This window comes from Quercus suber, unplaced genomic scaffold, assembly GCF_002906115.3.
Source record: "Quercus suber isolate HL8 unplaced genomic scaffold, Cork oak 2.0 scaffold_57, whole genome shotgun sequence".
Classification (NCBI taxonomy): domain Eukaryota; kingdom Viridiplantae; phylum Streptophyta; class Magnoliopsida; order Fagales; family Fagaceae; genus Quercus; species Quercus suber.
In genome coordinates this window covers 467,634-480,957 of record NW_027069522.1, presented here as the reverse complement: position 1 = coordinate 480,957, position 13,324 = coordinate 467,634, and the positions used below count along the sequence as shown (strand labels likewise).

At 33.9% G+C, this 13,324-nt stretch overlaps 1 protein-coding gene across 1 annotated transcript; it reads left to right on the top strand.

The window, feature by feature from the left end:
• Window positions 1–8,607: 8,607 nt before the first annotated feature.
• On the top strand, window positions 8,608–10,008 carry LOC112023298 (protein RADIALIS-like 2). Its single transcript, XM_065772379.1, has 2 exons — window positions 8,608–9,033; window positions 9,737–10,008. The coding sequence occupies exon 1, from the start codon at window positions 8,765–8,767 to the stop codon at window positions 9,023–9,025; it is 261 nt and encodes an 86-aa protein (XP_065628451.1). The 5' UTR covers window positions 8,608–8,764; the 3' UTR covers window positions 9,026–9,033; window positions 9,737–10,008.
• Window positions 10,009–13,324: the final 3,316 nt, after the last annotated feature.

The window sequence follows — 13,324 nt, the reverse complement described above, 5'->3', positions numbered from 1 at the left end:
GTCTAAAATGCGCCAACTCTGCACGCAAAGCACGAACCTCATCGAGCAAGTCCACCAAAACCTGTCCTTGAGCCGCCTAAATGGTCAAGACATGATCCAATGTATGTTGAATGTCGGTATCATCCGAAGTAGTCGATGGAGGAACATCAGTAGTAGCACCACCACCAGACGCCTCAGCCTGTGTATCACCTATAGAAGTGGGAGGAGGGGGTACAGTACCAGAAGACTGAACTCTAGCTATCAAGTGAGCAGCCCTCTACTGAAGTAAAGTGGCACTTATGGGACCAGTAATGTATACGGGCTCAGACGTGGGGAAACCATCTAAACCTAAATATAACAAAATCCTATGAATGAAAATAGGATAAACAAGAGCGTGACCAACAGCGCTACTCCGATGAATCTTGTTCAAAGAACAAAGAAACAGATGAGGAAAAGAAATAGAAGCACTAGAAACAAGGGCATAAAGAAACACACATCGCTCAATAGGGATGGTGTGGAGATAAGAAATAGGCCATAAAGAATGACATGCTATCCTAAGGAAAAGATAGGTAGTCTTAGTAAGCTCAACGCACATGATCCGAGGATCAGAACCTCACTAGATAGAAGACCCAGTGATGTATGACATGATGTCATCTAAGGGTGGAGACTCCTCATAAGGATAAACGGGCTACCTAACGACCAAAACCCCAAGAGCATCAGCCACTACCCTAGGGGTAATGGTGAACTCAACACCTCGTATCCAACTCCTAATAAGGGTGTTAGAATCATAGATGTAACAAGAGAGGTTCGAATAGAACTCTTTAATCAGGGNGCTGTCATGAGTTCAAGACCTTTATGGGTAAGAGTGTAGCCTACCAGCAGAACAAAAAAAAAAAAAAAAAAAAAAAAAAAAAAAAATCAAGGGCAGACTGCAAGTTAGCACAAAAAAATATAGAACAAAAATCTATATGAATGCATGAATAGATAAATTTCATGATGCATGCTCTAATGTAGTGAAACTAGGTTCAATTTAAGTTTAAGTTCACAAAATTGGCTTGACCAGAGAGTTTCTAACAAAAACCCAAAAAATTTGAAAACCACTTGTTTGTTTTATAAAAAATTTGACCAATTGATCATCACACAAGCTAGAATACATATTATAATGATCAATTACATCAATCCAACAAGCCAATTTCACCAATTAAACTCAATTTGAACAAAATCCCCAATTCGGGTACATTCAAGCCCTAGAAAATCCAATTTCTCACAAATCACAAAATTGATCAAATTAACCCATCAAGATCAAGTTTATAACATCCTAGCACAAAAACCCATTGATCAATTTCAGAAAATATGGCTTGAATCATCAAAAGCCGCAATTTGTAATAGGTCCGAAAATCCCAAACAAATGCATGAATTTATGCATGAAAACATGAAATAAAATGCAAAAAAAGGGGTAAAATGGACTTACCGGTCTTGGGAGAGAAAAACCTTGCAAAAATTTAGAGGAAAATAACAAAAATTTGATGTAGAGCCTAGTCCAAATCGGAGAGAGAGAGAGAAAAGCTTGAAAACTTTTGAAAAAGGTAAGTTGAAAAAGTCAAGATCTGATTTTTTAAAACCTGATTCACGATTTTTGATTGATCAAAATAGACAGAGGCTCACTTAAATTTTCAATTACAATTTTGATTGATAGAAGAACAGATTCGATCAATCAAAATTGTAAAAAAAATAAATTTTTGAAAAACAATTGATTTTGATGCAAACTCTCCTCAAAAATTGAATTTTATATATAAAATGCATGAGTATGAGATGAAATTCTTTCAAAAACACAAGATTTAAACCCAGTTTTCCCAAAATTAACCTTTTCAAACATTCTCCCTTTAAAATCTCAAGCAACAAATCTGTTTTGCATAAAACTCAAAGTATTTTCAAACTTGGTTGGTCAAACCAAAAACACACATAATAACATGTACAAAATTTAGCAAAGAGTAATTTGTGTAGTATGTGCAACTAGCAAAAGTTTGGGATAAATGTGAGGTGATATGTGAATAGAAATCAAACACAAAGTCTACAAAATTCATCATATAGAATTTGAAAGAGACTATCACCTAAAGAGTTACATCATATAACTCTCACATTTCCTAGATCATAAGCTTGCAATCATGTAAGTTTCTTGAATTTGCCTCATATTGTACACACTAATTTTAGTTGTTCAGAAACTTAATAAAATAATCAAGATAATGTACACACCAATTTTAATTATTTGATTTAACTTTAAGTCCAATAATGTACATACCAATTTTAAGCATTTAAACCGAGGTTACACCTTATATTCTTTTTGTGCATGTGCTACACTTTCTCGAGTATAGAATCTTACGATATGCACTAAGGTGTTCATGATTGGCTAGTGAACAATGGTGAAATGGTTATTTATGTCTTTCTCAAAAGGTTAAAGTTCGACAATCAAAGACATGTGACTTCAAGATCAAGACAAAGCGATCAAGAACCATAAACATTTTTTCCACACAACATGCACTACAAAATTTCAACTAGTAAAGTGCAATAAATAAGCTCATCTAAGTTAAACAAGGTACAAAAACATGTTATGTGAAAATAAATTGACCAACTTTATTTTCAAAAACCAAGAGAATAAATCCAAAACACAATTTGCTTCATTTTATTTATTTATTTATTTTGAAAAAAGAAACAAAAACAGTCTTAGAATGAAATGCGTGAATCTTATGCAATGCAAATCCTAAAAATAAAAAGAAAATAACAGAAACTAAAGAATAATGGTCACAAAAGATAGAGCAATGGAGCACAAGGACCATGAAAGCTAAAAGAGACCAAGGACACCGAATCACACCAATTACTTGACGAAGTGTCTTAAACTTACTTTCATCAAGAGGTTTGGTGAAGATGTCAGCATTCTGACATTCAGTAGGGATATACTTAAGAACCACAATCTTCCTTTCAACCAAATCCCTAATGAAGTGGTATCTAATTTCTATGTGTTTAGTCTTAGAATGCTGAACAAGATTCTTAGAGATATCTATAGCACTTAAAATATTACAATAAACAACCATGGTGTCTTGTACTATCCCATAATCATTCAAAAGTTTTTTCATCTAAAGAAGCTGAGAACAACAACTTCCAGCAGCAATATATTCTGCCTCCGCAGTAGACAGAGAAACAGAATTTTGCTTTTTACTCATCCAAGCCACAAGATTGGCTCCAACATAAAAATACCGACCAATGGTGATTTTTCTGTCATTAGCATTACCAGCTCATTCAGAATTAGAAAATCCAACAAAAGACAGATTAGACTCTTTGTTATAAAATAATCCATAATCACAAGTTCCACCTACATATTTTATGATTCTTTTAACAGCATTTAAATATGAAACATTAGGATTAGATTGAAATCTAGAACAGACACCAACACTAAAGGAGATGTCAGGCCGACTGACAATCAAATACAAAAGACATCCAATCATGCTTCTATACAATGTAACATCAACAAACTCACCTGATAGATCAATTGTTAATTTTGCATTTACAGCCATTGGTGTTCTAGCATAGGCAGCCTTATCCAGTCCAAATCTTGCGTATTTTGCTTGATTGATGTAAATTCTTGAATCTGTTTGCTTCACCTGCAATTCCAAGAAATAAGTTAGTTCACTAGCCATGCTCATTTCAAATATCGCCTTCATTTCATCTGTAAAAGAATGAGCAAGAGAATCATTAGTAGCACCAAAAACAATATCATCAACATAAATTTGAGTTACAACAAAACCATTCTTATCCTTTCTTATGAAGAGAGTAGTATCTGCAGATCCCCTTTTGAATCCATGCTCAGTGAGATATGCAGTCAATTTATCATACTAAGCCCTAGGAACTTGTTTCAAATTTTAAAGGGCTCTCTTCAAATTATAGACATCATCCGGTCTATAAGGATCAACAAAACCCTTTGGTTGTTCAACATATATCTCTTCTTACAACATCCCATTCAAGAAAGCACTCTTGACATCCATTTGATACAACTTAAAATTCAGATGACTTGCTATGGCCAAAAGTATCCTGATGGATTCTAGTCTTGCTACTGGTGCAAAGGTCTCATCAAAATCAATTCCTTCCACTTGTGTGTACCCTTGAGCAACAAAGTCTTGATTTATTCCTGATAATAGTGTCATGTTCATCGGACTTGTTCTTAAAGATCTATTTAGTTCCAATCACGTTTACTCCCTTTGGTCTAGGAACTAATTCCAACACATCATTTCGAACAACTTGATGAAGTTCTTCATGCATAGAATTTACCCAATCAGCATCTTGAAGTGCTTCATCCACCTTCTTCGGTTCAAATTGGGATAGATAGCATGAGTGAGTAATCACATTGCTTTTGATCTCAAACTCATGTTATAATTCAGACTACCCAATATATTTGTAGCAGGATGATTCAATTTAACTCTAGAGGATGGACCTTTAACCAGAGATGTGGAGGTACCTTTCGGTTTCAATGGAGGACTAAGCTCACTTTGTGCTTGTTGAGTTTCATGAACTGGAGTGGATGGTTCTGAACTTGATAGTACTGAAACTGTATCATTCAACAACAACAGCTCTTCCTTACTATGTTTCCCCACATAATCAGCTGGAAGTGAATCATCAACTTCTAAAGGCTTATCTTGGACTAGAATAGTGTTTTCTAAATGTGCTTCTGAACATACTTCATCATTGATTACAACATTTGAAGATTTCATGACTGTTTTGGTTCTCAGATTGTACACTCTATAAGCTCTACTAGTGGAGGAGTATCTTAGAAAGTATCCTTTATTACTCTTTGCATCAAACTTTTCTAGGTTCTCTCTATCACGCAAAATATAATAGTCATTGCCAAATACCCTGAAATATATGACAACAGGCTTCTTCCCTCTCCAGAGTTCATAGGGAGTTTTCTTGGAATCAGGTCTGAAATACATTCAGTTAAGTATATGGCAAGCAGTGGTAACTGCTTCTCCCTAGAAGGATTTGGGTAACTTTTTGTTGTGTAGCATGACACGTGCTATCTCTTGAACAACCCTATTCTTTCTTTCCACTATCCTATTCTGTTGAGGTGTCTTGGGTGAAAAAAACTCTTGATGTGTACCTTAATCATTGCAAAAAATAGCCAGTTTGGTATTCTTAAATTCTCTTCCATGATCACTTCTGATTCTGGCTATCACAATATCTTTCTCAACCTGCAATTTTTTGCACAGATGTATCATCTTCTCAAGAGCGTCAGTTTTGTCTTTCAAAAGCACAACCCAAGTATATCTAGTAAATTCATCAACAACAACTAAAATATACTTCTTTTCACCTAAACTCTGAACTCTGGCAGGACCCATAAGATCAATGTGCAATAGCTCTAGAGGTCTTGAAGTTTGAACACTAGCTACAGACGGATGCTTGGATATAACTTGTTTTACCTATCTAACATGGTCCACAGATGCACTTATCTATCTTCTCAAACTTAGGTAAACCAATAACTGCATCACACTTGGAAATCTTTTCTAATTGCTTATGACTTGCATGCCCCAACCGTTGATGCCACAAATCAACTTGATCGATTTTTGCACTAAAACACTTGTTGTTTATACTTGGTGTTATACCATAACAGTTGTCAACTGTCCTTACACCAACACACATACAGTCACCTCCTCCATCAAGTATCTCAAATTCATACTTAGTAAAGAGAACATTCAAACCATTGTCACAAATCTGACTGATGCTGAGTAGGTTGGCCTTTAATCCATCAACATACCGAACATCTTCGAAAACTGGCAACCCTAGAATGTCCACAGTTCCAATGCCTCTGATCACAGATTTGCTTCCATCTCTAAAAGTGATTGTCCCAATCTTTCCTTCAAAGAGTGTCTTGAATAAACTTTTATTTCCTATCATATACCTGGCACAACCACTATCTAAATACCAAAGACAAGAATCACGTGCCTTTAAGGCGATTAAAGCAGTATAACATAAATAATTATTATCACATGTGATTAATCCAAGATGCTCAAGGAAAGATTTTGCAAAAGCAACAATAGACATAAGCAACAAGTAGGCAAGTTGACATATAAACAAAAAGACTTTCCAAGAATCCATGACAACAGGGGTCAAAGATTAGCTCAAAGATCAAAAAATTAACAGACAAAGAGCTACCTGCTTTGATACCACTTGTAAGTTTTTTAGACCCCTTAAAACACAACCAGATTAACCTTGTTAGTAAGCCAAGTTATTACTAAGTCCAAATTCCAGATCTAAGTTATCACAATCAAAACAATCATATCATGTATAGCAGTAGAAATATAAATAACATAAAGATATGATCACCTAGGAAAACCAAACCAGTAAAAAATCTGAGAAGGATTTAACCTAACTACCCTCAAGGTAAACTTGAATCCACTATAGAAAGAATTGAAGTTTTACAATAGAATTTAGACTACTAACATTCTATTGCTACCCACCAGTAGAAACTTACTAACACTACCACGTGCAACTTCGGAGACCACGGACTCCTTTTTTCTTGGATTCTCCAATAAGTACAAGCACTCCCGCTTGTGTATCTTTAAGTTCTTATGGCAGCAACTGAATGATCATCAAGTTCTTGAATGAATCTCCTTCTTGATAATCCTAAGCTTGTGTAAAGGAAAGCTCATTTCAGATCTCACAAGAGATTTACATAAACAGCAATCTGAGCAACACTAAAACGTGGCTAGGGTTTATCTTATATACCAAGGGCAAAAATATAAAACCCTAAATGTTTTATGAGTTAGGGCTGAGTTGGAAATCTGCAGAAAAAAATGCATCTGCCCGATTTTCGATTGATCGAGCCTAAGCTTCGATCAATCGAGCCAGGCCGAAATGCACAATAACTTCTGCATCAGTTCGATTCCAACTTTACATAAAATAACCAACTTTGAGCAAGTCTAAACAAGACTAAACAACTTGTTTTGATCATGGTTTGCCAACAATACACATTAGAGTTCTAAATACATAAAATCCTGAATCTTTAGACCCTAACATCAACTTATTCTCCATATATATATATATATATATATGCTTCCTGTTATGACATTTGTTTTTCTGATTCATCATAAAACTTGCTAAAGATTCTCACATTAGCTGAAGATAATGCATATATTAATCACGAATCACTTTTGGACTATGCATCCATAATTACATGATATCACATATGCTTTGAGTTCAAAGCCATATCTATTAGTGGTAACATAATAACATCACCCTCAATCATTCATTGAAGTTTGATGGTAATAATTGAATTAGGGGAACTTTCATTGTTTGATAAAAAAGAAATCCCCAAAGTACATTTTGTTGAGAGGAAACCATTCTGAGAGAAAAACCTACATCCACGAAAATAAGGTCCCAACTACTAAAGAAATTCGGTAATATATGTTTACCTCTCCTGGGAGAAGCAAACATGATATAATCAATGTAACTCATTTGGCCAGCTAGAGTGCTTGGAATGTTGTTCAGGACAGAGTACATCGATAAGTTCACCTGTAAATGAAGAGAATTCTACAAGCCTTTTATTGTAGCTAGCAGATCTCTATTGTGGTTCAAAAGCGAAAAAGTTTTGGTACCTTCATTGGATTTATTGTGGTAACTGCAAGTGAAAGGAGGAGTACGTAGGATAAGAAAATGAGAGGGGAAAAATCTGAATGAAATCCAAACAGATGGAGAAACTCACCGTGGCATTCTTATCTTTTTATGGCTTTAATCCTATAAAAATTATGTAATTTCCTAGAGATAGGCAGCTTTCATTGGATACATGATTATAACTTATAATTTTTAATTTAAACCATGAAACGTAAGGAAGAGGATCCTCAAGCTCATTTCACGGTTAAAGGATTTTCGTTTATGAATCTCATAGTGTACAAAATGTCACGTCTTCTAAAATTTTATATGACTTGATATTGGATCTATATTTAAATTTGCAATATTGATTCATTTCAAATGAAGAAAGCCTAGTTTGTGTCTTCTTGTTTCACAATCAACAAACCACCCTAGGTGAAAATTATGTAATTTTCCTGGAGATAGGCAGCTTTCATTGGATACATGTTTAGATTTGTAATTTTTAATTTAAACTATGAAACGTAAGGAAGAGGATCCTCAAGCTCATTACAAGGTTAAAAGATTTTCATTTATGAATTTCATAGTGTACAAAATGTCACATCTTCTAAAATTTTATACAACGTGATACTGGATATATATGTATCTCTAGTTTTAGAACTTCTACCTTGTTTTTATCTATATAATCCAAATGATTATAACTTATAACACAATTTTCACCTGATATGATCTCTCTTATTAAAAAAAGAAAAGAACTAATTAATTTATTTTAATGTTCTTTTACTTTTTCTTTTACTTATTAGAGATACATATTCTCCCACATTAGTGTTCTCCTTCTTTGTCCCTCTTCATTTTGTGGTTCCTAAGGAGACAAATCATTGAAATTCCACCTACAATTTTACAAAATTGTAGGCCAACTGGCACAACCCCACTTCACCCCACTATTCCTGCCTATAAAGAGAAGGCAGTGCCACCTCTTTGCACATATCAACCCTTGACTAGTCTCCTCTCTTGACTCTCATCAAAAAACCTCTCTCACTATCATTGTGGCCTTCCAAGTTTCAAACATTTCCTAATATTTTCCCTTCTTTTATCACCTCCTCAAGACCTTAGTTTCCACTCAATAAACAACCACTATAACACCCTAAGCTAAGCAATGGCATCCGGTTCAATGTCCTCCTCTGACTCATGGACTGCAAAAGAGAACAAGGCCTTTGAGAGGGCTCTTGCTGTGTATGATAAGGACACCCCTGACCGTTGGCACAATGTCGCTAAGGCTGTTGGTGGGAAAACACCAGAACAAGTGAAAAGGCACTATGAACTTCTTGTGGAAGATGTAATGAGCATTGAGTCAGGCCGAGTTCCCCTCCCCAAATACAAGACAACTGGTGGGAGTAGCCAAGCAAACACCGACTAGGAAAAGAGGTAGTATGTGTGTGTGTGTATATATATATATATATGCAAATACAAATCTTCTGCACCATAGATTACATATTTGTATATATATTTTGAAACCTTATACAATATATACTGCTTGCTTGACAAACAATGTAAACTCTATGTCTAAAATCCTTAACCATTCACCACCACCTAGGAAGACTTTCCTTCCATTAATTTGAACCCAATCAGTAATAATAAGAGTAGCTCTTGGCTTCTTTTTTTTCCAAGTCTACTTCTTCAACTTTTATTTGGATTCTCTGACACTCAGTTAAAAAACAGTGAGTATTATTTCGTCTATATTTCAAAAGTACTTCATTAATTGCTTTCGAGTGCACAATTGTTTATACTTTTGCCCACAAAACCTGAACCAAAGGGCTTCAATGGAATATATCATGTCCACGTTTACATGAAATCTGCATATATTCGATCATATACTTAAAACCATGATTTCATATTAAATATGTAGTACAATGATCCACGTGCCTTGGATGTTTATGGTTTTTAACTAACAGTAACTTTTTTTTTTTTTGGTAGGAGGGTTTAACTAATAATTATGCAATGACTAATATATGAAATTGTGTCACATGTTGGCACAAAAAACGGGACATGTAAATAAAACAAATAGAATAAGTTTTCTTTTTAGCCAAAGCCTAATGTTGTTGTTGTTGAATTCTCCTCTTATTTGCAGGATGAGAAACCTCCATTGAAGTGTAATAGCCATATCGGCAAGAATAAGGATCTATCAGTCTGAGATTCAACTTTGTTGTAGTCGCTAGCAAGTGTACTAGTTTAAAGAATCACAACTAAGTGGTTCTATGTTCTATTTCATGTCCCTTTAGTTCTAGCTTTATCACCATAAGCATAAGGATGTCTCCAAGGAAGACTCATTGAATGTGAGTTTATTGCCTTCTTCAATCTGTCACTATTGTCCAACTTCTCTGTAATCAAATATATGTAATACTAGTGTGTGTTTTGTTTATCAAATACGTAGTATGTGTTTTGTTAAAGTATAACACTTAAGTTTTAAACATTTCTGACCTCAGCTTTTGGAAACGATCTTGAACTATCATAGATTTGGAATTCTCAGAAATGATATTGATTCAAAGCTTTACAACATTGAAGAGAGGGAGAGAATATAAGAGTTAGATGGGGAAGTCAAGAGGCGGGAAATATATGGCTTTGAAAAGTCCTTTCCAAAAAAAAAAGGTCCTTAGCCCATAAAGGGAAAGGATAGCATTTCGGTTACTCAGGAACATTTCAACTCAAAACCATTCTGCCACATGGCTGGCAAGAGAAACACCACGTCTTTGGTACTAAATTAAGATTTTATTTTGCCGCAAGATATCGTTGGAGTATCAAAATTTTGCGATGCACTTCATAGAGTTCAATAGTAACCCAGCGAAAATTTACAACATTCGGTCTACCATATCACGTATGGATATTACCACAATATGCAATTTTAACTCTTTTATATGGTCCATATGTGAGGTAATGGTTTAATTTGGGAATACTGAGAAATTATGTTGTTTATTTTTAGATCCCTTAAAAACCAGATTAACTTAATTAATAAGTCAAGTTATTACTTAGTCCAAATTCTAGATCTAGGTTATCACAATCAAATAATCATATCATGTATAGCAGTAGAAATATAAATAACACAAAGATATGATGACCTAAGAAAATCAAATCGGTAAAAAACCTGGGAAGAATTTAACCTAGCTATTTTTAAGGTAAACCTGAATCCACTATGAAAGAATCAAAGTTTTAATAATAACGACTTAGACCACTAACATCCTATTGTTACCACTAGTAGAAAACTTATTGACATGACCACGTGCAAGTTTCGAGACCATGGACTCCTTCTTTCTTGGATTTTACAGCAAGTACAAACACACCCGCTTGTGTATCTTTAAGCTTTTATGGCAGCAACTGAATGATCATCAAGTTCTTGAATGAATCTCCTTCTTGATAATCCTAAGCTTGTGTAAAGGAAAGCTCCTCACAGATCTCACAAGAGATTCATACAAACAGCAATATGAGCAACCTCTAAAACGTGCCTAGGGTTTGCCTTATATACCTAGGGCAAAACATAAAACTCTAAACGTTTTATTGAGCTAGTGCTGAGTTGGAATTCTGTAGAAAAAACGCATTCTGCCTGATTTTCGATTGATCGAGCCTAAGCTTCAATCAATCGAGCTAGGCCGAAATGCATAGTAACTTCTGCATTAGTTCGATTCCAACTTTACATAAAAGACAAAACTTTGAGCAAGCTTAAACAAGACTAAACAACCTGTTTTGATCATGGTTTGCCAACATTACACATTAGAGTTCTAAATACATAACTTCTTAAATCTTTAGAACTTAACATATGTATTTTCATTGTATTCCTAGACGGACTAGTTACTAAGGTTTTTATAGAGTTTAATGGTAACACAACATAAATTTATAATATTCGGTCTAGCATATCACATATGGATCTTACCACAATATAAAATTTAAACTTTTTTTAATGATTCATATGTGAGGTAGCGTACTAATTTGGAAATATTGAGAAATTGTGTACTTTTATTTTATTCCTAGAAGAACTGGTTACTAAGGTGTTTAAAACAGACTGTGCTGATGTTAGGTGTAATTTATTCCATAAACAAGTAATAACCCTTACCATCCAGCAAGATGGAAACCTTTGACACCCATTTCATTTGTTTGAAGTTTGAACTATCACCTTTAAGAGTAGTAGATAGAAAAGTGAATAATGGCATTTCATATTGAGAATGAGATGTCCAATTTTAGCACTATGTAAAAGCTAGATACCAAAATAGTCTAAACAGTAAGTCTTTATCTTCTTTACAAGTTATCTAAAGATGATTAGAGCAATAAGAGACAATTTCTCTCTCCAATTGGTTCTCTATGTCTCACTCTATAGTCTATATGCCTAGTGCTAGACTGCTCTAGGTAGTGTTAAAGATTGTTTTAAGTTTCCGTCTATGGCATCTGGTTATGCAGGTGGCAATCATTTTAAACCAAATTGTTTGGTTAAAGAGTTCAAATAACAGTTTTCAGTGTTTAAAAACCCTTTTTAATTTAAACTTTTAAAGTATTTAAACACTGTATTTTGAGAACACCTCAAGAGGGATTTTTAGTTTTTAAGTAACAATTTTGAGTGACATTGTTATAATTATTTTGAAAACCGTGAAACCTAAATAATGTTGACAACACATAAAACACACTTAAAATAAAAAAATAAAAAATACTCACATCAAACAATCAACTATTTTTTCACTTTTTAAAATATGTTATTAGAAATATGATACTAATCACTTTTTTTTTTTGGCATTATAAAGTGCTTTAAACACGTGTTTTTGCAACAATTTATAAACCACAAATTTTACATTATTTTAATAACTAATATTAAAGTCTCTTAAGAAATGGGTCAATCTTGTGAGTCGTAAAAGCTCTAGATTCTCATTGTAGATTTTTTTTTAGTAAAAAAATTATTTAAAATGAGTTTGCAATTGTCTATCAATGTAAGTTTCCACAAATTCAACCTTAATTCAAAGTATTTAACGTTAATTGTAGGATGATTAGGATCGCTTAGAATAAAGTGGACAAATCATATGCTTGTTTGAAGTTAGGTTGGTTGTCAAACAACCTCCCCCAATATACGAGTTGCATGTGCCTCGGGCACTGATCTCTAATTCATTATTTAAGATGGCCAAATGGAATCAGCATGGTAAGGAAGACCCCCTTGCCTTAATCCCTAAGATCCTCCCCCTTCTTTCTCTAAAAATTTGTTGTGGATTTTTTTTGACATGTCTATACTTTAGGCAAATGATAGGTTCTCTTCAATCTTGCAAGGATATATATGGTAATTAATTTGTAAGTTATAACTTACTTTAGTATAAAAAAAAATAATTAAGATTTATATTCTCTCTCATATGTGTATATTTGTTTATATATATGTTTTGAGTTTAACTTTATACATGCATCAATACATAATTCATTTCATCCCAAAAATTTTTTTTGGCCTGCCACTTAAAAGCAAAGACAAGGTTTAAAGTTAAGACCACTTGTTTTTAATACAATAATCAACTAATACTTATCCTATATAAGCTAAGAGGAAAGTGATTAAATTATTAGTATCATGCACATATATTCTTGGAGTATTTTTCAAAACTATTTCTTAGGATATATCATAAAATACTTTGAGAATTAAGGACTATTAAGTGAAAATGGGATCCTTGATGACATGTGGTGAACCTGACAAAATTTACCCAAG

Excerpts from the sequence above, each read along its gene's own strand:
- LOC112023298 (XM_065772379.1), top strand. The coding sequence starts at position 8,765 with ATGGCATCCGGTTCAATGTCCTCCTCTGACTCATGGACTGCAAAAGAG.